This window comes from Glandiceps talaboti, chromosome 5, assembly GCF_964340395.1.
Source record: "Glandiceps talaboti chromosome 5, keGlaTala1.1, whole genome shotgun sequence".
NCBI classification, from domain to species: Eukaryota; Metazoa; Hemichordata; class Enteropneusta; family Spengelidae; genus Glandiceps; species Glandiceps talaboti.
Genome location: NC_135553.1, coordinates 15364826 through 15390560, shown reverse-complemented (window position 1 = coordinate 15390560; position 25735 = coordinate 15364826). Strand labels below are relative to the sequence as shown.

Here is a 25735-nt window from a genome sequence, read left to right as displayed (position 1 = left end):
CGACAGTTCAGTACAAGTAAATTAAATCAATTGTAAACATAACGTGTTGTTTTATTTACATTCCTTTAAATACAAAGGTACGTGTATTTCATTAGTCAATCAAAGTTGTAGAGTTCGATGTCTTTTTCTTTTTTCTACACATGGAGACGTTGTTGTATTGGATGTGTGACTGAAAATAAATATGCTGGCGATTAATTTTATATCTATAATAATGCCGTGACCGTGTGTTCTATTATTATATAAAGATACTGTGTTTGTGTGTTCTCTACTAAATATGCTTTTTTTTTTTTTTTTTTTTTTTTTTTTTTTTAAGAAAATTGAGATTCTATTCGACAATTGACCCTTACTGAATATTAAAATGTGATGAATCCGACAGATAGGCCATGCGTTACAAAAATATGAGTAGAGAGTTACGTCGCCATATGTTACAGTTCCTGGGCTACTATACACATATTTGATTTAACACCGAAATGGCATAGACAATTTGAAGAATTGCGTTTTTTGAGTTTTTTGAGTAATGGGCTAGTCCCCCATTCGGTCCAATTTGATAATTTTATGAAAGAAAGTGACGTGTACATGGCTCCTATGTTATGTCACCTTTGTGCCAACTTTGAATGAAATCGGCCATTGATTGTCCTATATATATATATATATATATATATATATATATATATATATATATATATATATATATATATATATATATATATATATATATATATATATATATATATATATATATATATATATATATATATAGCTTGGGGGGGGCGGAGCCTAATAAAATACATCCTGTCCCCACATGGCAGTGTCCGCAAGAGGGAGAGGGGTGCTTAAAAAATTACGTATTTAAATTTATTGTGTATCCCGTTTTTGTATGGGATATTGTTTTCTTTCTTTCAAGCTAGACCTCGCCTCTGAAATAAACTTATTAGGATTCTACTGTTACTGTTCAAGAAAACTCCAACCTATTCTCATATAAATCAATATTCTGGGGTCACCGTACACATTTTTGAAAGTAGCAGCCAATGTGGCCTTTGTCAACTATATGGGAAAATTCAAATTTTGACGATTTATTCGAAACCAAGACGTTGTACCCGAAATTTCTTTTCATTATTTCAAAAAGGCAAGGAACAAGCTTTCATATCGCAATTTTTGGAGAGAATTGAAGAACCTTGATTTCCCGGGAAATGTATCCGCGAAATGCATCCTGCAATACAGCTGCTACCTTAATGTGAAAAGAATGAATTCAGTTTTACTCAATTTAATGTATATATATATATATATGTATGTGTGTGTGTGTGTGTGTGTGTGTGTGTGTATATATATATATATATATATATATATATATATATATATATATATATATATATGTATATATATATATGTATGTGTGTGTGTATATATATATATATGTATGTGTGTGTGTATATATATATATATATATATATATATATATATATATATATATATATATGTACAAGGTAAGCGGCAGATACAAGTATCAGTCTTTATCATGGCTGGATTGTCACGTGATCAGATCTTGACGTATGAGAAACAGATTGTCACTTCTATATGTCTTGTGTGGGAAGAGATTCTGAATCTAATCCGTGATTTAGACAGCTCATTTGACAAATTTATTTTCTCGTTCCCTCAGAGAGTTATTTTTTACATTGAACATTCTGTGTTCAAATCGCAAAACCCCATTAGCATTTCAAACTACATGCTATTTCTCAACTCCGCTGTGGGATTTCTCGCGTCTGACCACATAAAGTGTGTGTATATACACAGGCACGGATGGTTTATCTCACCGGTCATCAGCAGCAAAGTTTAACGTATTTCAGTGACAGACACTGTGCTAGGGACACCTATCACATGTACATGCATTCAACAAAGCAATATGATTGCATTCCCAGGACTTTGCAAATTGCTTCATGAAAAGTGATGAAATCAGCTGTTTTGATCCCACATGTACAGAGATATAGTGAACATTCATGTCTCTGTCAATCAACTATCTATGAGTTCATCTAAGCAACCAACTAAGACATTCTGAGTGATACTCACCAGTTGTCGTATGTAACTAAAGTATAGCAAATGCATATATAATACCTGAGGAACATTTCGATTCATAACGTCGCCATTGATTCAACATTATTTTAATTAAAATAAGCTCTGGTTAAAAATAAGCATGCACACATACGCATACGCACACATACGCATACGCACACACCCAAACACACACACACACACACACACACACACACACACACACACACATATATATATATATATATATACTATATATATATATATACGCACGCACACACACACACACACACACACACACATACACAAACACAAACACACACATATATTAAAATATAATGATTTATCTGTTATAATAATGTTAATTCAGCGATATAAATGTTTATCTTTAGAAAGGAACTTGGAATTGTAAGTTCGAAACGCGACGTTATTTTCCGAACAGGCCGTGTTCGATAATGTTATATACGTGAAACAGAGAAATAGCATAGTTTTTATTTTTAACTATCTCGTTGTCAAAATTCATCATTACATTGTGACCTTGTTTACACATTTAGAGGCATCTTACGTCGTTGTGACGTCATCAGCGAACAGTTTCCGTGTTTTGCCCCGTTGGAATTCAGTCATATCATTCATTAATCGAATCGATGACGTCAGTATATGGCGTAAAGATGAGATGGTGACTATTTCGGTGCCATTTTCGGTTATATATTTAGCTATGTTATCTTTTGGCGGTATAAATCACACGAATGTAGTGACTGTGCTATCCTTATCGATGGATGATTCACCTTGATGGTACGGTATCCACTAAGCTATCAGTCGTGATGTCAGTGTACGTATGATATAGGACATATTTGTTAATTTGTATGTGTATACGTTTCCGTTGTCTTTTGTCTTTGTACATACAATGAAATGCTGCACATCCGTAGATATATGTACGTGTGGACACGTTTGTGTGTGCGTGTGCGTGTGCGTGTGCGTGCGTGTGTTCAACTGTTTGTAAACACGATATCTCAAATTATTTTAATGAAATTTGGTTCACACATCTCTTTTTAGAAGGAACAGAAATGTTTGCAGTTTTGATTTTGAAATTTGTTCATAACATACAACTTAGGCCACATACATACTATTGGCGTAATCTAATTTAATGCAGAATGTGTAATTGAAACAAAGAATGAAACTTGTTATGTGTACTACGCTATTTTCGTACTCATATTTGACAACTTTCCACGTCACAATTACGTTATTTTTTCAAGGTCAAATGCCCAACTTCTTGGTCTGTGCACTACCACATATTTACCACATGCATGCATGAGCGATTTTCCTCATAAACGTGACACAAATATCAGGTACTATTGCATCATATACAGTCAGTGGAGAAGCTAAGATTGCAGTGAGGAATGTTGCAATTCACTTTGTTTTCTGACTGTCTTGAAACAACTGAGTTAACAAACATATTTTGTCCAAAAAATAACATTTTGCCCCATAACTCTCGACTTGTGTGTGACTTGATTCAAATGTCTACATCCTTGTTATGAATTCGAAGGTCGACCTTTATCGTGGAACTCGACCTTTGACCTTGATCGTCAAGGTCAAACAGTCAAACTTGGTGCTTGGTCTTTGCAGTCGTACATTATCATAACACATGTAACTTACATGTTCACTTAAAAACACTATCGAAATCACCAAATTTTGGCATTCATAGTGTGTAGAGAGTATAGGGGTTATGGAATTCTGTGTGTCATTCCGTACGTGCGTGCGTGCGTGCGTGCGTGCGTGTGTGTGTGTGTGTGTGTGTGTATGTATGTGTGTGTGTGTGTGTGTGTTTGTATATCTACATGATATCTCAAGAAACACTGGGATTGAAATGAATTCTTTATATTTTGCTACATTTACTCCTTAGATATTCTAGACAATCCGTGCATATCAATGAGTGAATGAGCGAATAGAATAAATAAAAGTTTTCATGGAAGGTTCACAACAGCATTTAACCTTATTCGAATTACTCATAGGCAAATTAATAGCCAGGCCCTAAACAAGAACAAGAATGCTAACTCATTAATCTATTAATATATTTAAACACCCCCCCCCCCCCCATAGAACCATCTGCAAAGCTGTCGAACTTTCATCTTTTTGGTTTGATTTCTTAGGTTTATACTTAGTGAAGACGAATATAGTACTTCAGCATTCATATAATTTTATGCCATTATAAAGTGATGATTTACGTATTTTACTTCCGTTATTGTCATTAAATTATGAGGTATCTCGTGCAAAAAATAGTCAAAAGTCCTTCCCTCTAAATTACGAGTTATTACTATAGGGGGCGCTGTTGTAAACGGTTTTGTGTATTAAACAGTAGATCTGTTGTTACCCTAGCAAAGGGAGGTAAAGGAGCGATGATGGGATTCATTCTGTCCGTCCATATGTGTGTGTGTATTTGCGTGCGTGCGTGCGTGTGTGTGTGTGTGTGTGTGTATTTGCGTGTGTGCGTGTGTGTGTGTGTGTGTATGTGTGTGTGTGTGTGCATGCATGCATGCATGTGTGTGTGTGTGTGTGTGTGTGTGTGTGTGTGTGTGTGTGTGTGTGGCTGTGTGTGTGTGTGTGTGTGTGTGTGTGTGTACGAGTCTGACCTAACATTTTCTTAGACATCCTTTCATTCTGGTCACAATAAGACATTTGTCGTTGGCAATTCAAGCAAAATTAAAACAATGCCAGTATTCTCTCCGCACAATATCTTAAGTTGTTTGTAAACCAATGTGAAATGTTGATCATGAGTTAATTAAACACAATGTTCTCCGAAGATGGCAGAATTTCTTTTCCATCACACACATCTGTTTCTCTGTCTCTGTCTGTCTGTCTCTGTCTGCCTGCCTGCCTGCCTGCCTGCCTGCCTGTCCCTCCTCCTCCCCCTCTCTCTGTGTCGCTCTGTCTCTGTCTCTATGTCTGTCTGTCTGTCTGTCTGTCTGTCTGTCTACGTCTGTCTGTCTGTCTGTCTGTCTGTCTGTCTGTCTGTCTGTCTGTCTGTCTGTCTGTCTCTCTCTCTCTCTCTCTCTCTCTCTCTCTCTCTCTCTCTCTCTCTCCCTCCCTCTCTCTCTCTCTCTCTCTCTCTCTCTCTCTCTCTCTCTCTCTCTCTCTCTCTCTCTCTCGCTCGCTCTCTCCCCCCCCATTGGTACATTGTCTTGTTTTCAAGGAAGCAACATAACTTTTAATTTTCCCATTCGACGGCCATATTGAATTCTAATAAAATGGCATAATTTTGCTACAGATCTGTTCTCTCTATTTGAAAAATACGTACGGTCACTTTTCATGATTGTAACTATAAGAGTAAGATAACATAGTAGAATAATTATTTACTATTTCCATAATTAAGACAATATATTAACTTCCCACTAATACTACTCCTGTCGTAAAAAGTGTAATTTGTAAGATCGTTTATTTTATCATTAAAAAACGTAGTGTAAATGTAATGTCTAATGTCCTTTTAATAACCAGATGTAAACTGAGATGTAACTTTGAGAGAGAATACATGACTTGACATAAGACGATAAGGTTCGCCATCTTCCTTTTAAATGACCATGTGATTACTGTAACGGATCCGAGAATCCCATACCTTCTTCGTCCTTATGGACTAATCAGAAAAGTCGCAGTAAGTCAACATATGGACAGGACATAACAGTCTAAGCTACTTTCACAATGAGTGAGTGCTTCCTACGCGTTGAGAGGTTAGTTAGACATTGGTAATCTTAGACTTTGTTCAACAAACACCAATATCCGAAACTCTACCAAGATAATACGTATTTGATGAAAATTAAAAGAGTCATATATTTAAATTGCTCTCATCATATAGTCAATTCTCACATTATAATCATTTAATAAGTATATAACTAGCCCTATTTCCTATTTGTGTAAGATCAGAAAAATATTAATACCGAAGTGTCCGCATGAGATAGGGCAATCGGAACTTCTGGAAATTGGAGAGAAAAGTCTCTCTTTTAATTTAAATTGGTAAAATTACTATGACAGCGTTAACAGGATTGATATAATCATGGTGTGACGTACGTGTTTGTTCATGCATCGCCTTTATATTGGAAGTCAGCTAGCTAAGAAGCATCAGTCAGACACGTTAACATGTTTCGATTACTCGTTACCTTCACCCTGTGGCACATCCTATTTGAAGTGGATGTAGCTGGTAAGGTGATGAACGATGTACACACAGTGGATGGAAGCAAAAGTAAAAGCGCCGAGGTAAAGTATTAACTTGAATTGTGCTTCTTTTTGTAATTGGTTCGCCACATCCTATTTTTGATTTCAAACTGCACTTTTCAAGACTTTCGATTCTGCCCGTTACCTAGACGTGAATGATATTACGTTTATGAACACCGCCTCAGTAACTATTCAAGCTGTCAAATCATGATCCGTGGCGGGATCTTCGCCTGCTATCGATACGTGCCAGGGGTGATAATTTTGAGTACCTGGCTGCGACTCTTTTTGAACACCACATTGTCAACTTTGCATATGAAAAGGTATACGAAAAAGCAACAACCTGATATGATTCTTTTTCGTGTTTAGGAAATGAGAGACTTGATATTTATAAAGAAGAGTTACTACAACGATAGGAACGTTGCAGCCTATGATGTGGATGGTGACTCCAAAGATGTCGTGTTTGCTACTTCGAGAAAGTATGCACGTTCTTCATTTTTGGACCTCCTGAGAAAAGATCGATCAAAAGGTATATGAAATTTGTGATCTTTTGCTATTTTCGTTGAATACCAATTATTCGTTATATATTGTACAGCTGTGTGGTTTTGTTTTTTTGTTTTTTGTTTTTTTCTCTTTAAGTATTAATTTTATTTCTGAATTTGAAGTTTCATACATATCAATACATAATTTCAATTACATAAAAAAACCAGTACCTTATAAACTAAATTAATATAGACGTTTAGAGACAAAATATCAAAGGATTTCAAGTAAACGTGGCATATTTTGTGAATGAGCTCTTTCAAGGAGTTCGTTTCTTGCAACCATTGTTGATGAAGGTTTATTGTGAAGGTTACATGTCCAATGTGAAGGTTACATGTCCAATGTGAATTGACCATTTACCAACTAGAATAATCAGGTTTGCTAGATTTTCAAAAAAAAATTTACATGTGGCTATCCCTCCAACAATTACTTTAAAGTTTAAAGATATTTTGCAATTCAAAAGTCTTCCCAAAATATTTTCAATATATCGCCAAACATTTTGAGCAATTATGCAGTCCCAATACCTATGTTAGTAAGTGTCATACTTCCTACATGAATCACACAATGGTGAATCTCTTTTCTTCCATTGGAAAAGTTTATTCCCAAATAAAATTGCAACCCCTCGGCTATGAAATGATCCATGACTCCATACAATATTACTTCCCCATTCTTTTTCCCATCTGCTTTCATCGGACACTTTGCTATATATTTCTTGCAGATAGACTACCTCAAATTTATTCCTTTTAAGTTTAAGTTTAAGTTTATTTATTTTCTAAAGCGCCTTTTCTATTTAAAATATTCAAAAGCGCTGCACATAAAATATAATCGATCTCTTATCCCTGAGACCTCTCACATTTAATGTAGCTATTTTTAATGCCACCATGTTATGAGATTATAATAACAAAACAAAGCATAAACAGAACAATTATGCACAACTTTAATACAAAGCAAAACTTATTCACTGAAGTACGAACTAGCTGATAGTGATGACACTGCATCTTTTTTCCGTTTATATGCAGGTGTCTGTGAAGATTTCGCTCCAGTTTTGACACTTGATTTTGATTTTGCTCTGAAAATGCTGCTAACACTGAAATATTTCTTCAAACCCTTCTTTTTTAATTTTAATGCCACTGTCTGTCACCGGAGATTCGCACACAGTCGATTCTTTAGATATGGTGTCTTCACTGTTGTTTTCAGTCGATTCAACTTGTGATGTCGCCGAATTCTGTTCTGCGTCACGATGAATATATACCTGGATGGAAGTGCGTTTTGGTGAAAACTTTGGCGAAGACTTTCCCCCGTCTCGATGTAATGCTTTATCTATCAGCTTTTCTGCTTCTTTAGCTTTACTTGATAGTGACTCCACAAAACGGTCTATTAATTCCTCTTCCGCCTCAGGGCATACCTTAATTTATTACAATTGTAGCATCGCTTTCCTTTTGGACATTCTTGTACCCGATGACCGGTTTCTCTGCAACCGTAGCATGTAGGAGGTGGTTTACTTGGATACATTACTGGTTTATGTCCTATTTCACGACATATGGAACACTCTCTATCTTGACCAGTATAAAATATTCTGAAGTTGTATGCATGATGAATCCATTAGCATCGATGAATTTCAATTGCGAGAAATTTGGAATAGGTGTTTTTATCTGCTTAACATAACAATACCTATTTCCATTGTAATACGATGTACCGTCATCTGGGTCAGTTACCGTGCATTTGACGACTGGCTGACTTCTTTCACAGTATTTATCAAGAACATTTGCAACTGTATAATCTGTCACGTGTAGTGGAATATCATGAATAGAGATGCGTGTGGCATCTTCGTCTTCTGATTCGACAATATTCAATGTCACGTGCATGCCTGCAATGTTGAGTCCACGTACCAGAAGTTTTCTCTTACAGTCTACATTTTCTGCATAAATTAGCCATAGCTGTGTGTTGTTTATGTGTCCTACTGCATACATATGTAAGTATAGGATTAATCAGAAAGGTCGTTGTACGCCCGGGTAAGCTAGTTTTGCAACGTTAACGAGAGGTACTGGTAACCACTGAGGGCACATCGCGTCATCGGCCGTACAAAGAGATTGGCCTTCTGTATAGCTAATTGTCAAAAGTGTTATATCATTTACAGACAGTTCTACGTAAACAGATCGTTCTTATACGTTCTTATATTAAATCACTCCTTGTAATGTAAGATGATTTCTGAATGGAACAATAGCCGAATGATGTAATATTAATAATTATTGTGAAACACTACCCGTTACACTTTGTCAAGTTCAACAGATTCAGAAGACGTCATAGTCAAGTATGCTTGCAAGTAAAATTGTATGTTAATATTTAATCGACCTTGACAAATGAACTTGATCTAACAATGCACAGAATAATGTTATATTTGCATGTTTGGCTTGATCTAGCATTTGTGATATAATCGAGACATTACATTGTATCTTTCATTAGTTTTATATTTCATTTACATTTGCCAGACTGTGATTCTGATCAGTTCACTTGTATAAATGGTCAGTGTATACCGGAATCATGGGAATGCGATGACATGGACGACTGTGGTGATAAATCTGATGAGAAGAATTGCGGTAATGTTTTTGATATTTACATTGAATTATGAGCATAGCTAGGACTATTCTAACTTCTAATTGTGTACAGTCTGATTAAAATCCGATGTAGTGTACACGTCGCGATTTCCTTTTGGCTGTTACGTTTACTGTCGTTTGATCTTTTGTGAGCGTGGTATGTAACGAGCGCTATAAATTCTATGTTAATATTTAATCGATCTTGACAAATGAACATGATCTAACAATGCACAGAATAACGTAATATTAGCATGTTTGGCCTGATCTAGCATTTGTGATATAACCGAGACATTGCATTGTATCTTTCATTCGTTTTATATTTCATTTACATTTACCAGATTGTGATTCTGATCAGTTCACTTGTATAAATGGTCAGTGTATACCGGAATCATGGGAATGCGATGACATGGACGACTGTGGTGATAATTCTGATGAGAAGAATTGCAGTAATGTTTTTAGGACAATTCTAACTTCTAATTGTGTACTTGAGTACAGTCTGATTAAAATCCGATGCAGTGTAACCGTCGCGATTTCCTTTTGGCTGTTACGTTTACTGTCGTTTTTTTCTGTTGTGAGCGCGGTATGTAACGAGTGCTCACAAAAGAACAAATGACAGTAAACGTAACAGCCAAAAGGAAATCGCGACGTGTACACTACATTGGATTTTAATTACATTGACTTGAGCATAGACAAGCGAAACTCTCTTTCACTGCTGTACGAGTTGTAAACATATACCAAAATAATGCAAAGTCAATGATCTATGGGTGATATTGTCAATTTGTTTACAAGAGGAAAATGAAATAGTTTACAAGTTCAGTGTCTGTGAATGAACAGCTTTAACATGTGTGTTTGTGTGTTACACAATGTATTTAAACAATACGGTTTTAATTTAAAATTAAATGCCTCGTTGAAAATGCAGTGTTTGTAATATATTCCCAATGACTGCATATCCTGATGATTTATTTGTTCACTGTTGTTTATCAGGAAATGTTAGCAAAATTGTTCCTTCTTTAACAAAACCCAGGTTGTGGATATTACACATTTACATGTGAAAATGAAAATTGCATCTATTCTGACTTCATATGTGATGGTGATGACAACTGTGGAGATCAATCTGACGAGGCGTTCTGTATAGGAAGGGGAAATATCAGTGAGTACATACATAGCCGAACAAAATATCAAGAATTTCAAGCACAGGTTTTGTTGCTTTTTCAAATTAACATTTTGGAGGTTTTTAACGATAATCGTCATAGTTAACTTGCACGAATTGCTTTAATGACTTACTGATTGGAAATTGAGTCGGATAACTGATGATGCAATGTTATTCTTTAACACTACTGTGTTACAGATTGGAAGCTGATCAGGGTCCTGAGTGATTTAATGTTTTTAGTAACATCATTTCACTGCTCGATATTATATTTAAAAAAAATAAAAACACTACTTTGGGAGTTTGGTAAAATGGCCAATCTCCTTAAAAGGGGTGAGGAAATTATGAATGATTGTACAGGTGACCTATACATTGACCTCTATATAATTAGTGTACAGTGAGGGCGCGCCACTCAACAAAATCTTGAGAATGTGTAAAGTCGTGGTGGGACAGAAGGAAGTTCAACACGCACATATACATGCCATATCCCGGGTATGTAGGGGATCACGAAATAACGACTGTTTGATTGTGATGACAACTGTAAAGCTAATATACAGCAACATAAACTATTTAGATATTAATCCCCAATTGGTTAATTTTGGTTCAACTTTGCACAAATGTGACATAACAGCTCTGGAACAACAAGACATAGAGACTTCATTCAAGTGTCTACTCCTATAGTATAAAATGTTACCGTTCTACTGATATGACCTGTCTGTTTTAGTATCTTTATATTTCACCTTCTGAGTCAAAATTAACAAACCAAATAAACTTAATCTGGTAGTCACACAGATCTAGAAATAGAGTACTTGAGAGGGGCTGTGTCAACTACGAGTTCTTTTGCAGAAGATTTTAGGAAATTTCGTATTTAGAGTATTGTTTTCTAGCTTGTAATACATGCAATACACTTGTTCTAACATACTGGAGAATGGCTTAATATCAGTATATTTGATCTGACAAGTGTAATATTACTGAGATATCGCAAGTATATTTATTCATTCTTGTTTCACATGTGTTTTACTAGGCTGTGGTTCCGATGAATTCACTTGTGCGAATGGTCAGTGTATATTGGAATTCAGGAAATGCAATCAACTGGACGACTGCGGTGATAATTCTGATGAGAATAACTGCAGTAGTGAGTCCATTCATACACCGTATTTATTGCATGTAGAATTATGCTGTCACTATTCTATGTGTGTACTTGAACATGGACCATAGAACCTGCATTGCTATTGCATGTTTTGTAAACATATCCTGAAACAACACAAAGTGTGATCTCACAAATGATTTGTTCGGTGAAACTGTCAATTTGTTTAAAACAGAAAAATGAAATTATTAGAGTTTAGTCTCTGAATAACACAAACATCCGTGACGTGTTTTTGTATTACACAATGTATTTACTCTATACTGGTTTAAACATTTGTGAAATATTCCTAAATTGTATATGATTTTGCAGTCTTTTAATGGAACGACAGAGTTTATGGAATGTGGGCTAAGGAGAAAATGACGGGGAGGGCACGGAAAAAAAATTAGGGACCTTGCAAAATTTTCATGGTCTGAAAGGGAGGCCAAAATATTTATTTGAACCAAACTAAACGTCAAGAGTGACCATTTACGTATGGGGGGGGGGAGGGAGACAGACATCTCATAATATGTAATGAGAGTAACATTGAGGTATTGAAGACCAAATTCAAGTACATGTGTGATAAATGGCCTCCTACATGTCCTTTCCTTTAAATAAAAGATTCTGTATAGGGGTTAGTATTTGTAAACTATTCTCAGTTTTATAGTTAATTTTATTAGCAATGTTTTCCATCGTTAGCAAACATAACAGTGTGAATATGACAAGTGCATCATTTTCATTGTATATGTTTCGCTCACGATTAGCACATAACCCTACGATAGCATTGATAATGAAATTAGAACTCATCTTACTTTTTGAACAGGTTGTGAATATGGCAGTTTTACATGTGCAAATCAAAACTGTATTAGTGATAACTTTACATGTGATGGTGATGACAACTGTGGAGACAATTCTGATGAGGATTTCTGTGGTGGATGGGGAGGTAGTAGTAATGATAGCGGTAAGTCCATGGATCATCAGACACCCAAATAATTACACATCAATGATTTCGGTACGATTTTAAGGTTGGTTTAATATTGTTGAGGTGTCAGGAACAATCTGGGTAACTTGTATATTGTAACGAATTTCATATAACCTTGCAGAAACAACTGTCACACATGGTTTTGTTTTTTACGTTGGTTTATAAATTATTTGTAGCTAAAGACAGCAGTTCAGACACTCCAACCTATTACGAATGTAAAAATAATACGAATTGTGATACACTGTTAAAACATAAAGTGAAACACGTATACAATTTCCCAGACTTCTGTAATAGCCAGATTTTAACTGAACGCTAATATAAGGGCAAAGTCTTTAGATTTTTGTTCCTTCACGCAATAATTATAGGAATGCAAAAGTCTTAGCTATAGCTATCATATATCCCTTAATTGTCAAATGTGTACCCAAACTATAAGAAATCTGAAGTATGTATACTTAAGATATTACTTAATTACCGAAAATCGTTAATTATGCAAATGAATACTCTAGCTTTTTGGGACACATGCACTCTGTTATCTTCAACGTGTGCACCAAATTATATGGAATTTGAAGCTTGTATTCTCAAGTCATTAATTCTACAAATGTCTGAATACAATTAAAATGTAGCCCAATTAGTGAAAACCATTAATTGTACAAAACCATTACAACTGAAAGCTACATCGACAAGCTTTATAGAACCTGTGCGCTTTGTTATTGTTGATGTATTTAGAAAATTATATTGAGTTTGAAGTGTACAAGATATAGCCTAATTACTGAAATCATTAATTATGCAAATGGCTCATTTAAACCAATAGTTACATCATAAATGTTACGTACAAACTTTTATTGAACCTGAAGCTCGCACTCTTCAGTTAAAGCCAAATTACTTAAAATCATGAATAATATGCAAATGACTCGGAGCTAAAAGCGCTTCGTTATGTTTGAAGTATGTACCAAATTATATTGAATTTAAAGCGTAAATTCTCAAAATATACCCTAATTACAGAAAACCATGATGAATTATGCAAAAGAGTCATTAAAACTAAAAGCTACATTTATACGACACGTGGATTTTGTTATCTTTAGTGGATGTATCTTTTGATTTCGAAGCGTGCATTTGTAGGATATGGCCTAATTACTGAAAATCATTAATTATGGAAATGATCCATATATTCACGGAATGTTTACTAAAACCTAATCACTTGAACTCATAGTCACTTTATTGTAGTCAAAGGCCATATGCCCAAAATACAATTACAAACTTACATAACCAAAACATGTTACAATTACAGTTCCATTAAATTATTTGCTTCTGACCTGATTTTTAATGGGTGATAAGTACAGGCTGCAAGTCTCTGTGATTCATTTGTTTGATCAGATGATAACAGCTGAGTAAACATTTCAAAAGATGGAGGCTCGTACAAATATTGTGGGATGTACTTTGACCTAAGGTTCGCACATTTCAATAGAAATGGTATTCATCCTCGAATTCATTTGAATCGCAAAGTACTTGTCAAATACGTTCAGCTCTATCAACACCTTGTCTTCTTCCTGTCTCAATCTACAAACAATGAGACGAACAGCTGACGCCTGCTAGCATCGTCCTATGACTAGTAACTCTTATAGTTGTCGACAGTATTTTTCAGGTTGAAGCAAGCAAGGACTTAAAATTCCTATAATTGTGTATCTAATTTATCTAGCACTGAAATTTCGGTACACCATACACTTAATAAATATGATTTAAATCTAATAAAAATATCGACAAAATTATTTATATCACCTATTTTCTGTATTTGCCATGGCGCCAGGCATCTTGCAAGTTATAAAAGAGCAATACATTTTTAACATCAGTCACCCAAGTGCATCAAGAATTTACATGTGAATTTTCAGTATTTAGAAGTGTATCTCATAACACTTTCTGGGGTACCTGTAGTTTGGCATATGGTAACCAACTTGGCCCAATATTTAAAACAGCTTTTTGCTAATCACGTTTAGTTACTAAAGAATATGTGAACCAAATTTCGTTTGAATTGAGCCAGCCATTTTTCACAAAATGATGACACACACACACACACACACACACACACACACACACACACACACACACACCATTCCTAAAATATAACCTTCCCATACGGAAGGTAAAATGTGCTACAATAATGTATATTTTGATTTCATTTCGAAGGAGTCGGCATGTCTGACGTGTTGTCCTAACCTATCATTTTTTTCTCTCCTATGAACCAAAATAAAAATACAATTGCGACACACACTGTTTGGCAAGGTTAAGTGAAACTGGCTGTATTTTCTGTAATGTTTTAATGGTGAGCCGGATGACATATTACTGTATTTTTGAAAAAAAAACTTTCTTGCTTCGTCGAAAGACTCTTCCAGAAGATTTTTGTCAAACATCATATTTAAAGTCAGTGAAGTTCTAATTTCAGGTTTTGTATAACTTAGGAGCAAACTTATTCAGATGAACCACGGAATATTTTCTCTTGACATGCTAGATTTTTGCAAATGAGATGATGTGATATTACTACGACATTGCCGGCCTACGTAATGATTAATCTTTTTCGTGTTTATGTACCAGACTGTGCTTCTCACAACTTCACTTGTATGAATGGTAAGTGTATATCGGAATCCTTGAAATGTAACAGCATCGACGACTGTGGTGATAATTCAGATGAGACAAATTGTAGTAAGTACACATATAATTAATTTCATATTTTACGTGTTTGATCTGACATTACTGAGTATTTGCAAGAATACTAAATGATTCGTGTTTTCCATGTATATTAAACAGGCTGTAATTCCGATTATTTCACGTGTATGAATGGCGAGTGTATTGTAGAATCCTGGAAATGTGATAGTGTGGACGACTGTGGTGATAATTCTGATGAGGAAAATTGCGGTGGTAAGTAAAAAAAGATTAACTTTTAAATGTACATATCTGATCTGACAAGTGTGACATTAGTGAAGAATAATGTAATTTCTAGAGTTACAAGGTATAGACAGAAATTAATGTTATTGTGGCACGTTGAGGGCGATCGTGTAGGGAGCTGTAAAGTAATGGTGAAGTCACTGACGACTTCAGTCTAAGCGCTGTCACCAAGGAACGACCATCGACTTTTCGTTTGTTGATGCTTTCTGTGTGGGTATTTTATGCCAGTCTCCTTTTTCACAACTACTTTTTAGGCACAGGCTATCAGGTCATGCAGATGTGTCTAATTGTGTGTATTTTGCCAGGTTTAAGCCATTGGTAGGCCTCGGCCCACGCTTTTCCGGGGCTATATTTTCCCCTAGAGATGGGTTTTTATCTCTGGTTTTTAGTACGAGGCCAAGCAAAGGCTGGCTTTGTCTCTCAGTTGCGACAACAATTCCATGCGTAATCACTTTTGTCTTTGCACACCTCTCTTTGTGCGGTATTAACGCCTGGTGGCAGCGTGACCAAGCAATGTAAATAGCTTGTTAGTGTAAGGTTTGTGTGTGAAGCCATGAGTGCAATCAGAACTTAAATGATTTGTGTTTTCATGTTTAATTTACCAGGCTGTGATTCTGATCAATTCACCTGTATAAATGGTCAGTGTATACCAGAATCGTGGAAATGCGATGCCACGGACGATTGTGGTGATAATTCTGATGAGGAAAATTGCAGTAAGTTAACGTAGAAGCAACAGTTTGACGACTCTAACAATTGAAAAGAAGCTAGTAAACTATAAGTAATAAACACTATGGTGATAATTCGGATAGGGCAATTTGCAGTAAATAAGTACTGAATTCCGTTTCCATGTTGTAAACTATCGCATGCACGTGTACCAACAGCGTTTATTAACATGTCATTGCTAACTAAAAGCAAAGTATAAAAATGCATGTTGTAAACTAGTAAAGAAAGTGATCACCCATCGATCACAAAGCATTACAATGTTACAAGTGATTGTATCGGACATAGTCATATTTAGAGCCCGCTGATGTAACACACACACACACACACACACACACACACACACACACACACACACACACACACACACACACACACACACAATACACACACTGCATTTTCTAATACATTTGATATTTTTCATACTTATGTTAGTGACTACATCATCCTGTTCAGCAGAAAAGTTTGCATGCCCAAATGGCTTACGGCTATGTATACCAGGAAATTGGGAATGTGATGGACATCCTGATTGTTCAGATGGGTTTGATGAAGAAGATTGCGAAAGTAAGTGTATATATAAGAAATCTCTGGAAGTTGATAGTTTGATAATCTTGCAAAGAACAGTAATGATATCGTTAGATAATAATTGTATTAGCTTAGAGAAGTACATTTACACTTTTTTAGTTTTAAAAAGAAACTTGACTACAGAAGAAAAGGGATGGGTAATTGCGTACGTGGGTTTGCAGGGCAAGTGTGATTGATTTAAGTTTTTCATCATGAGTTCAAGCTCACTGTTTTAAAGGAAAGATTGAGGCCAGGCCTGGCTGATGCCAATGGCAACAGAAGAGGCACTTACATTGAAATAGCTAATACTTGACAGACTGTAATGACATTGCTGCTGAATCACTGAACATACCTATAATAGGTACGAAAGCTTTAGACACAGCTTTCTAAAACTGTTTGCGTTCGAAATTGAAAGTTTATACTACATTAGTATGGCTAATACCACACAGTTTAACATACATAGAACGTACTAGGTATGACTGGCCATTTGATTGAGAAGTGATTATTAGCTAGACACTGCTTTGCACAATTATGTTATCGTCAAGAAAATAGTTAGACGAACAAACCAAAAAACGAGATTAGAAGCGTCTAAAATATCCTAAATTTGGAAATATTTTTTTTATATTAAAAAATATGTTTTCTTTTTATTTTGCCTTCGTTCTTTCATTTCCGAGCCCGAGCGACCGCCTGACTGACTGAGGTTTTGAGAGCGATAGATTAACCGAGTGACAGACTGGGTGACGAAATGTCAAACTGTAAAATACAATAGTTAATTGCCTAGTAACGCTTTGGTACAGGTTCATCAACAAATGTTTTTTTTTAAACATCCGTCATATAATATTGTAGATGGTGTTGGCTGGAGTGAATGGACAAAATGGGGACCGTGTAATGTGGTATGTGGTACTGGTAAACACTCTCGTACAAGACATTGTTTGAACAGTGATGGTGAAGGCTGTGATGGCGATGATGTGGAGTACACAACATGTCATCTGAAACCATGTTATGAGGAAGCAGGTTCGTAACGTGTTAGGTGTAGTTGTATGAGTACTGTAGCAGACAGAAGTCCAATTTGTAACATTCTTTGATGATAATGCTATATTTGATTGGTATTATGCAGCAAAGCTTAAAGCTAAAACACGCAAGAATCATTGTACGACAATTTATGCCTTTTTGTGAATTTTATTTTCACTCTCGTAAGATAACATATTGAGATAGGAATGCTACACATGCACGCACATAACTGGCCAGTTCACGCTAAAACCCATTTTACGATCATGATCAGTTACCTCGAAAATGTCTATAGCACTGGAGTCATGACTGTGCTAGTTCACGATCACTGGAAGAGCCATCGCCGTCCCAACCCCAGCACCATGACCATTCTAGGCGATGAATCGCTAACTGCGCATGCTTTTATCCTGACTTCACCCAATTTGTCTGCTTTCTGTTTGACCTTTGGGCACAGAGACTGGTTGTGGTACACGTGTAAACCAGGCACAACCTCGAATCACTCGTGGTCAGGATGCTTTGCCTGGAGAGTGGCCATGGCAAGCACAGTTGTATTTTATCCCTGAAGATAAAATTTATTGTGGTGGTACTCTCATAGGTCCTAAACATATTATTACAGCATATCATTGCTTTGATTTTCCTAGAGGGTAAGTTTCAGTAAGGGTCTGGTAACCGGAACCAAACAATTATTGTTTAGGCCTGTTAGCACACTGGACATCGTATTATCGTATCTCTCTCTCTCTCTCTCTCTGAATAGTTTTTTGATACATTTTGTCTGAATAAAATGATCTAATATGCCATCATGTTCACATCAAAACATTGGCATCCGAATATCTCCATCTAGTTGTAGTGTGTTTAATTGTTAATTTCATTTAGACTTAATGTCGCGAGAAATTGCGATCGAAGCATATGGATGGGGATTGGGTATTTATTTTAGCTTTTTAATTTATAAAACAATTTTCCCAAATACTTGGTTGTAACTCAATAAATTCCGAAATATGTAAAATCATTATTATTGTGCGTACAATAACAAACTTTTTTTTTACACACTTTTGAGCTGTTTGCACTAAATTTAGCTACAAACATAGACTTGGTCTATAATTTTGTTTCACATTGATTTTTTCAACAGGAAGCCATGATAAAACTGTTATGTAAATTAAAAATCCGAAATAAATACCCAATCCTCATCCATACGGTCACTTTAAAAGTATAGAATGTGCAGTGTCTTATTATCTTATGCTTCATTGCAAGAGATGTGAGTAAACAGTAACCTTCAATGCACTGTTCAAGATGAATAAATGTCTGCTAGCGAAAACACACCAGAGTATGCACATATGTCTTACTAAACACAGGAGGATTCGTAAATCACAATCCATGCCTACGGAAAAGTGCCCAACAGCATGTTAATGTTTAGCTTATGACCTTCGGCATGTTCTTGCCTTATCTGACTGCGATCAAGTATAAAGCAGATATGTTGATGGGCGAAACCGAAATTAGGTTGTCCTAATGTTATTTATTATTTATCATTAACACTAGCAAATTTGTATAGCTAAAGTCGATCAGAGGCCTACGTGCGTTATAATTATTACATTCGTCGCAATTAGGTTAAACTTATTTACGGCTCGGTTTCATTCATTACAGAAACGCGAAGGGTTTTCTAATGGGAATATTAACATTCGTTATGGCAAATATTTTTGAGTGCATGTATTGATACTGAAATCACTACAGTAAGAATAAAAGGGACCACAAAGTCCAATCAAGTCAAGTTTTAATTATTTTTAGATTTGATCAGTGAGGTATTGATTATCATTTTATCATTGTAACAGGAAGAATTCCACGAACTGGAAAGTTCGATTGGGCAAATATAGATACTCCAGTCAACCAGGAAGTGATGAAAAGCCGTTGGAGTTAAACATAGCTGATAGAATTGAGCGTTCAGATTATAGTAGCCCTTACATGTATGATAATGACATTGCCATTGTGGAACTGGACGAAGAAGTGACTCCCACTGATTTTATTAACTATGCATGCCTAAACACTGAAGGGGAAGCTATCTTTGATAAACACTCCTACTGCTTTACCACTGGATGGGGTCTTACACAAATATTCGGTAAGCTTATAAATATAGATCGACAAGGCATTCTTGGAATAGTAAACGTGGGTGTGTATTTAGAAAGGTACGCATGAAAGAGTTGACTGGATGGTCAATATTGATGGGGAAAGTGATGGTTAAAAGGCCTATCCATAGGGAAAAGGACAAAACATTTTGTTCTCTCCATTTTCCGGATTTCTAATATTATTTTCTGTATATTTCAAATAAAGTTTTAAATACTAATGGAGGTAACACGTGTTACCTCCATTAGTCGGATCAGTGGATGTTTACACTCACGGCATAATGTGTTAATTTGGGCAAATAGTGAGTTTGTTCTAGCAAGCTACTAATTAATGCAGAGCTGATAACCTCAGATAAGACGGTGATATCAGGTAGGAAAAAGAAAGACAAAAACAGTTAGAGGAAACAGTATTTAAAACTTTATTTGAAATATACAGAAAATATTAGAAATCAGGAAAATCGCGAGAACAAAATTGATTATTTGTCCTTTTCCCTATGGCCCATCTCTGACATACATTACGGAATTTGACAAAAAAAAAACTGAGAATTTTTTTCATTTCGTGACGTTGACAACTATCAGCAGTCATACTTAAGAATTGACATTTACGACCATAACTCTTATTTTTTCCGTCATGAGTAGCTGGCCTTGCCTGTCACTTTGAGAGTTGAAGGGCTTTGAATTAAAACGCTTTAAGTGTAAGATTGATTATTCGGCAAAAAAAATAATTAATTTACAAAAGCGGTTATGTTTAGCTAATTATTACACGCATCATGCACAAACTATAATCAACTCCCGTGGGATCTGTACATGTAACAAAGGCGTGTATCAAATTTCCTCATGTTCAGTCAAGTTGTTTAGTTTATTGTGTATACACCGAGGCGAACACAAAAACACAGAGTCCTAACCATCACTGCATCACCCCTCTAAAAAAAGTAAAAGTGAAGAGCGTTGGGTATAAAGGCAGCATTTTGGAGAAAGTAAAATGGAGAAGAGGGGATAAATGAAAAGGTATACCCCAACCCATGAAAATGTGGCGATATTTACCTGGTTAGTGCATAGATCATGTCCAAAATCTAAACTGTTCTTGTCATTATTGTAACAAAGTTGGGTGCATGCGAACAATCGACAACGTCGTCCTTGAGTTGTGTGTTGCGGTAACAACATGTGTCCCAACTCTGTACTTCGATACGAGACAAAAAAGACTCTATATCGAACACTGTGAGTAGTTTTATTTGCTACAACCAGCCATCAGTAATCAGTGTACTATAAGTGTATAGATTTAAGCATATTTTTTCCGTACAAACTATTTCGCTGTACAAAGTGTTGTATTTTTTTTATTCAGAGAGAATTAGGCCAGTTAAACCAGTGACGTATGTGTGTGTGTGTGTGTATGTGTGTATGTGTGTGTGTATGTGTGTTCTTTTTTATTTCTCCAGTGATTGTGTTCCCTCCCCATCCTGTACTTTAGAAAAAAAAAAGTCTTTCGTGACACATGGTGTACTCCAAATGTTCTAATATCACATTGTACTAGTTTGAATGTAATTACGGGTGTATATGCAAAAATAACATGGAATGCAGTTATATTATGATTATAATCAAATCATCACCACAAAAGGAGTTGTGGTATTAGTAGGATATATAACTTTGACGCCCAAATACATCTTTATAATATCCATTACATATAGCGTTTTCTACTATCGATATAGATTACTTCACTCCTGGAGAGTACAAAGAGAAAGCACAAAACTATGTTCCCGACGTATTGCAAGAAGTGCAGATGAAATTGATTCCTCGTGATATCTGTAATGGTCCATCAAGCGTCTATGATGGAAGGGTGACACCAAACATGATTTGTGCCGGAAACTTTGACAGAGGCTCCTGTAAGGTGTGTGTGCCATAGCCACTGGGGGGGGGGGGGGGGCTTTTGTCGTGCTAGTCAGTAAATTATAATAAAGTTAATAGTATCGTTAACTTCTGTAAAGTGAACGGACGTACTCTATATGAAATCGAGATTCAACAGAAATTAAGTAAGAGAGTTTGTCAAAAAGAAATGCATTTTCTTGTTTTCACTGTGTTTTGTTTGTTTTTAGGGTGATTCTGGTGGACCGCTGGTATGTCTGCATCAGAATTCAGACGACGGACTGGGTCACTGGTACCTAGTTGGTGTTGTTAGCTGGGCTAGTGACATGTGTGCTGTTACAGACGGTCCTGTCGTCTTTGTCAAAGTTGACAAGTATTTGGAATGGATTGAGACAAAGGCGATATTTCTTGAGTAGCGTTCAGAGGACCAGTACAGGGACTTGCTTTGACTACCTTATTAATTATTTAGGAGTTAGTTTTCAGTACTGAGCGCCCTCAAGCAAGTTGTGACACGTTGATTTTCCTATAGCCAGAGCATGTGAATGCTCATAAATTTATCTCCAATATTTTCATTCCCATATAGGGGTAAGCAGTGTGAATGACGTAGCCAGGGCACTCGACCCTGATTCTTAAATATAAAATTTACCATTATATAGTTAGTCACTTACATGTAAAGCACAGTGTGATGTGAATTGCTTTGGTATTTCCTTCATCGGACATAATGTTTTATACACAAAGATTTACTATCAGACTATTAAAGAATACTAGAGACAGCTAGTACTACGTACACTCACATATTGAATTATATGTGGTATTTTTTCGATGCGGAGGCCAAAGAAAATCCACTTTTAATGTAGTTAGTTATCTTTTAAGTTAGGTTTTAGAACTTACCTACAGGATACCAGGCAGGAGTGCTGTGAAATGACGTCATAATTGACAGCTTTCGGTACAAATTACACGATTTGTAACGTATTTGATTCACTTAGATGCAATATACATGATATACGAGGCTTTGTCAAAGACGTTCGAACGCAAACAACACTTTACGCGCATCCTCGTGCGCATAACATTGGTCTCCTAGGAACGTTTATAGAAAAAAACATTCGTGTTTGGCTTCCCTCTCCTGAGAGCATCGTGGAGGACTCCCTACTGTCGCCACCTAGTATGACGCAGTGATCACGGCGCCCTCTGGAGAGGCAAGTGTTTGGCTTCTTCTGGCATGGGCGACTTCTCTCAATCACGTGATGTTCGATTGTCTTCGATCGAATTTGTCGTCGTTTGTTCGATCGGATATCATCGTAGTCTTTAGTGGTCTGAGATGTCATGTAAGCTTATGTTTCGTTTCATCTGCAGTATGAACTAGAAAATCGGTTTGAATCTTCTATAGTTTCGAACCTGAGTGGGCTTTACAAAGAAGTTTCATTGTTAACATACACTATATGAAGTACCATGATGATTTGCTTGCTGTGATATACTGCAGGTATAATATTTGTTTTTATTTCAGATAACGCTTTGTCATTGTGATCATTTTCAACCTAACAGGTTATCATATGAAAAAAAAATTGTGTATCAACAGAATTTTCATTATCTATTAATACCAGAGACTTGTAACTTGCAATAAATAGTTCTGAAGTATTGTTGTCTTATTAAAACTGTATTTTCAGCATTACATGTTGCATTTCCCCTCAAAACCAAATCCATACTCGTTTTTCATAATGGTAAACTCAGTCAACATGGTAAAACACTTCAATATGTTGACCCAAATTCGAAGGTCGCAGTCAATCAAGCTAGTCCCCGGTAATGACAGCATTTGACGAAGTTGTTTTATTTACTATAAATGGTATATGTCTGTCAGTGGTAGTCTAGACTAGTTTTCACTAGATTGTTTATTTCACCAAGGAAATTAAATTTGAATTTGAGTACATATCAAAGAAATTATGACCAGGGTAACATTTATCCGGTCAGCCACAAAAATAGTTCTATCAGAATTCAGATTATGTTCTCAAATTAGAGCTATTCTAATCTATTCTGATCTACTATAATCTGGTCTAATCTAGTCTAATGTAATCTAACCCAGTCTAGTGTAGTCTAGTCTAGTTTGGTCTGGCCTGGCCTGGCTATCATATTAACACTGTCGATAATCAAGATAGCTCTGAAGAGTAACGTGGATACACAAATGAATGTTCACTGACAAACAGGACTTTGCAGCGATGGTGCTAGCGCCACCAACGACCATGTTACAAACTCAAGTAGACTATTTTTAGGAGTGTGTATTGTTATGCTTGTGTGTGTGTGTGTGTGTGTGCGTGTGTGTGTGTCTGTCTGTCTGTCTGTCTCTCTGGCTGTCTGTCTGCCTGCCTGCCTGTCTGTCTGTCTGTCTGTCTGTCTGTCTGTCTGTCTGTCTGTCTGTGGACATGATGTCTCAAAAACTACTGCATCACGTCAATATTCTAATGAAATTTGGCACACATCTTCCTTATGGTAACAACAACAAGAACTGATTAGATTTTGGTAAACTGTCGCTGCCTCTCAGAAGGAGACGCTCTATCTTGGAACAACAAAATCGACAAAAAATGAAGGAAATATAGGTAAATAAAGGAACCTAGCCGGAGTCACCACATCAGATTTTAATCATACTGGGCCATGTATCTGCTTATACTTTGAGTGAGTGAATGAGTGAGTGATATGATACATCGTGAAATATAAATGTAATCTATCTCTATTTCCTTCGCATATTGTCATTTGTTTTCGATAGGGCAAAAATAATTTTAAACAAACAGTTGTTTCCGATAACATGACTTCAGAAAATAGGGTAGGTAGATCGGGATTTTATTTTATTTTACATTTTTTTTAATTACTTCGACCCCAAGACGATATATACTCGTTGGTCACAATACTTCCATAACTGTTGATGAAGTGTAAAAGAAGTCAATGAAAACAATTATGTGATTCAGAAGCACTTTTACTAATTGTAGATTACTATACTTTTTTTATCAATTGTGAACTTTTTATATTTCGTTTTTGTTTTTCTAAATATGTACCATACCACACTCTCTTGTAGTGTGTGTAGCGTAATAAAGATTGATTGATTGATTGATTGATTGATTGATTGATTGATTGATTGATTGATTGATTGATTGATTGATTGATTGAATGATTTATTGATTGATTGATTGATTGATCGATCGATCGATCGATCGATTGATTGATTGATTGATTGATTGATTGAATGATTGATTGATTGATTGATTGATTGATTGATTGATTGATAAGTAGACAAACATAACATGCAGATTGTACTGTTATAGGCTGAAATGACATCGTTTCTCTCTGGAATGTGATTTTTAAAATAAAGTACCCAAAAATACTTTGGGTCGGTCGGGTTATCGGAAATACACTATTTTTTTTTTTAATTTCGCCTAAAACCATAAAAATACTCTCGTTTCATTGAAGCAAGCTATTTTTGTGGAGAGGAAGAAAGGGGAGGCAGAGAAACATTAAAAGAATATATTTTTTTTTAACTTTTTAAAAATTAAATCTACAACCTACCCATAGTTGCTATGAAAAAGTAATGTGAAACATAAAAAAAAAACTAAACTTCAACTTCCAAGTCAAATTCACGTGGCATCAAAACAATTCCAAACATTTGTGGTCATAGTTCACTGCGCAACCGCCTCTCAGCTTTCTGTCTTTTAACTTATTTTAGTAACACGTAATCACGTGCTTGTTGCCTAGTTACAGCTTGTGTTTACAGATATGATATGGACTATTATTAACTTGATGACACTCTTCAGTCGTCACGATATGCTAAGCATGATAGCACTCACCCAACTGACCCAAGCACTGTCAAGAACGAGCTCTCATTATCCATTCAATAATCACTGTCGTAGATAATGAAAATGATAC

The 25735-nt window shown here is 35.8% G+C and overlaps 2 protein-coding genes across 2 annotated transcripts in view; one reads left to right on the top strand and one right to left on the bottom strand.

Annotated features, from left to right (window-relative positions):
- Positions 1-25735, bottom strand: part of LOC144435139 (SUMO-conjugating enzyme UBC9-B) — a 177195-nt gene that overhangs the window by 131615 nt on the left and 19845 nt on the right. The gene's annotated exons all lie outside the window — the stretch shown is intronic.
- On the top strand, positions 6171-23357 carry LOC144435628 (uncharacterized). Its single transcript, XM_078124223.1, has 16 exons — positions 6171-6288; positions 6613-6772; positions 9273-9380; positions 9716-9823; positions 10402-10527; positions 11549-11659; positions 12471-12608; positions 15216-15323; positions 15429-15539; positions 16172-16279; positions 16722-16850; positions 17697-17864; positions 18313-18502; positions 19682-19965; positions 21676-21854; positions 22060-23357. The coding sequence occupies exons 1-16, from the start codon at positions 6172-6174 to the stop codon at positions 22243-22245; spliced, it is 2331 nt and encodes a 776-aa protein (XP_077980349.1). The 5' UTR covers position 6171; the 3' UTR covers positions 22246-23357.

Excerpts from the sequence above, each read along its gene's own strand:
- LOC144435628 (XM_078124223.1), top strand. The coding sequence starts at position 6,172 with ATGTTTCGATTACTCGTTACCTTCACCCTGTGGCACATCCTATTTGAA. Across the intron at positions 11,660-12,470 it reads TGATGAGAATAACTGCAGTA|GTTGTGAATATGGCAGTTTT; the intron begins GTGAGTCCATTC and ends CTTTTTGAACAG. Across the intron at positions 16,851-17,696 it reads TGATGAAGAAGATTGCGAAA|ATGGTGTTGGCTGGAGTGAA; the intron begins GTAAGTGTATAT and ends ATAATATTGTAG.